General features: G+C 33.1%; 1 protein-coding gene across 1 annotated transcript in view; it reads right to left on the bottom strand.

Annotated features, from left to right (window-relative positions):
• LOC137625549 (protein C-ets-2-like) overlaps positions 1-915 on the bottom strand; it is a 3,942-nt gene extending 3,027 nt beyond the window's left edge. The window contains exon 1 of the mRNA XM_068356458.1: positions 742-915. Coding sequence (XP_068212559.1) covers positions 742-913 — 172 coding nt within the window. The 5' untranslated portion in view covers positions 914-915. The remainder of the gene's footprint in view (positions 1-741) is intronic.
• Between the last annotated feature and the right edge of the window lie 1,585 nt (positions 916-2,500).

The following is a 2,500-nucleotide window of genomic DNA, read 5'->3' as shown; positions in this document are numbered from 1 at the left end:
ATATATATATATATATATATATGTATGTATATATAATATATATATACATAAACATATATATATATAAGTATATATATACATATATATATATATATATATATATATATATATATAAAATATATATAATTATACCACTACCATTATTAATCTTATTTTCTCAAATAAACCACAAATATCCTTTAATATAAAATCAAATTTAGTTTTCCACAGGACCACTAACCAATAAATATTCATACCTGGCCACGGATTCGAACCTAAGCAGATAGAAACTATCATAAAACCGTCAAATTTTGCATACTCACAAATCAGCATAGTGGGTGAAAGTCTAATGTTTACCTTTATTTCTATCCACCATAGGTTCGAATCCCTAACTGGGCTGAAATATATATCATTAAAGAAATTTCCCTATTGGTCTGTTTGCCCGTGGTAGAGTGAATTCGATATTTAAGTTTGTGATTTATTCGGAAATGCTGTGATATATATGTCAGTGAAATAGTTAGTGTAATTCCCGTAGAGTTTCTTCAAACAAGTCACACAAGGACAGGCTGGATCAAATTGTTATGCCCATTGGAATTCATATAATTAATTCTAATATATTTCTAAGATTTAGAAAGGCCTAAAAGAAGTATAAACTATAGAGTAACAATTATAGGTCCTAGTACAGGCTGCTAGTTAAGTCTCCTAGCTACTAGCCACAAGATAAACAATATAGTACACAGAATCAAAACAGTGGGTCCTTACCTCCCGTTTTCTTTCTCAGAGCGCGCAGGGCCTTATAGAAAACGGGACCACCTTCCTCTCCACAGAGAGAGGAAAAGTCTTGTTTCTTGAGCTGCAGCAGACACATTCCGGTAGTGTTTCTCAACTCAGCGAAGTCGATGTCAGAGTAGCTGATTTGGTTGAGAAGACACATGTCGCTGGCCCATTCACAGCAGTCCTGAGGGAATTACAGAGTTAGTAGTAGTAGTAGTAGTAGTAGTAGTAGTAGTAGTAGTAGTAGTAGTATAGTAGTAGTAGCAGTAGCAGCAGTGATGGTATTGTAATTGTAATAGTATTAATGAAAATAAGTGCTTGTATTGGGAGTGCTATACAAGTACGAAAATTGCATTAACAGAATATATATATGTATATATAATATATATATATATATATATATATATACATATATATATATATATATATATATATATTCATATGTATATATATATATATTGATATACATATATACTAGTGTATGTGACCCGTCAAAAATGACGGCTAAGTATTTTGATAGATACGTACATACACCATCTCACCAAGGTATGAATACTCCCTCTTCCCCTACCCGAGTGACGAGGAGAGCTGAGTGTGACCGAAATTATATATATACATATATATATATATATATATATATATATATATATATATATATATATATATATATATATATTATATATATTAAAATTGCTTTCAAATTCAGTGAAGAAATCGATTGTCTATTCTATATCAACTTAGGTCCTAAAATCAATTTTATAGAGGTAAACTGGCAACCTAATATTCAGCACACGCCCAAGAATTTCAACCTTTGCATTCAAAATTGATATGATTATGATAATTTCTAATATATGCTAAGATGAGACATACAGATGTGTATATTATACTTTAAAAACAGGCAGAAATATCAACCATAAATTTAAAAATGGATCTAAAGTGGTAATAGAAATTAAAAAAAAAATCACAAACTGGCAACTATTTGAAGAAAATCTCTAACTGCCAACTATTTCTCACCTCTCCGGTCCAGTTTTCTACGGGGAATTGTTGATACGATTTCTTCAGGTTGTTGGCATCTGTACAACTGTACGCGTCGTAGCCGTGTTCGCTAACTGGGCTCATGAGGTATGTGTTACAAAGGGCGCCTATGTCTTGGCTTAGAACGGCCCCGTCGTAGGGCAAGGAGGGTTGTAAGTCCTCGGCGAATTCAAAGTTCCCGCTAGAGGCCATTTGGATTTTCTTAATGAGAGCTTTGATTCTCTAGGGCAGACTTTAGTATATCCAATCTGCTTTCAATCACTGTATTGTAAATGAAACTCTGTTTTGCGACTAAATTCCTGTTGTTGTATCTTGCTGATAGGGAAATCCACTTTGTTTTGTAACAAATTTGGAATATAATCTTTTTCTTTACAACAATGGGGTTAGATCAGTGTCTAAATTCCATAATTCTCTAGATTATACCATTCGGTGGAAAACTTCGCACTACGATATATCTCTTCGGAAAGTTTGTTTACGTTTCTTCTTCCTGGAAATCGACGTCTGATTTCAGGTCAAAATCCAAAGTAACTGTTTAGATTTCACTCTCTTTACAAGAATGGTCTTTACTAATGCTCCTATTGCAATTATAATGCTTGTGACACCTGGTGTTTACAGGGTGAAGTAACAAGCTTCAAGTACAAGTCACAGTGCTGTAGCAGAGACAGTGTACAAGTCACAGTACTGTTCCAGAGACAATGTACAAGTCACATTA

This window comes from Palaemon carinicauda, chromosome 32 (assembly GCF_036898095.1).
Source record: "Palaemon carinicauda isolate YSFRI2023 chromosome 32, ASM3689809v2, whole genome shotgun sequence".
Taxonomy (NCBI): Eukaryota; Metazoa; Arthropoda; class Malacostraca; order Decapoda; family Palaemonidae; genus Palaemon; species Palaemon carinicauda.
This window is presented reverse-complemented; position numbering and strand designations above follow the sequence as displayed.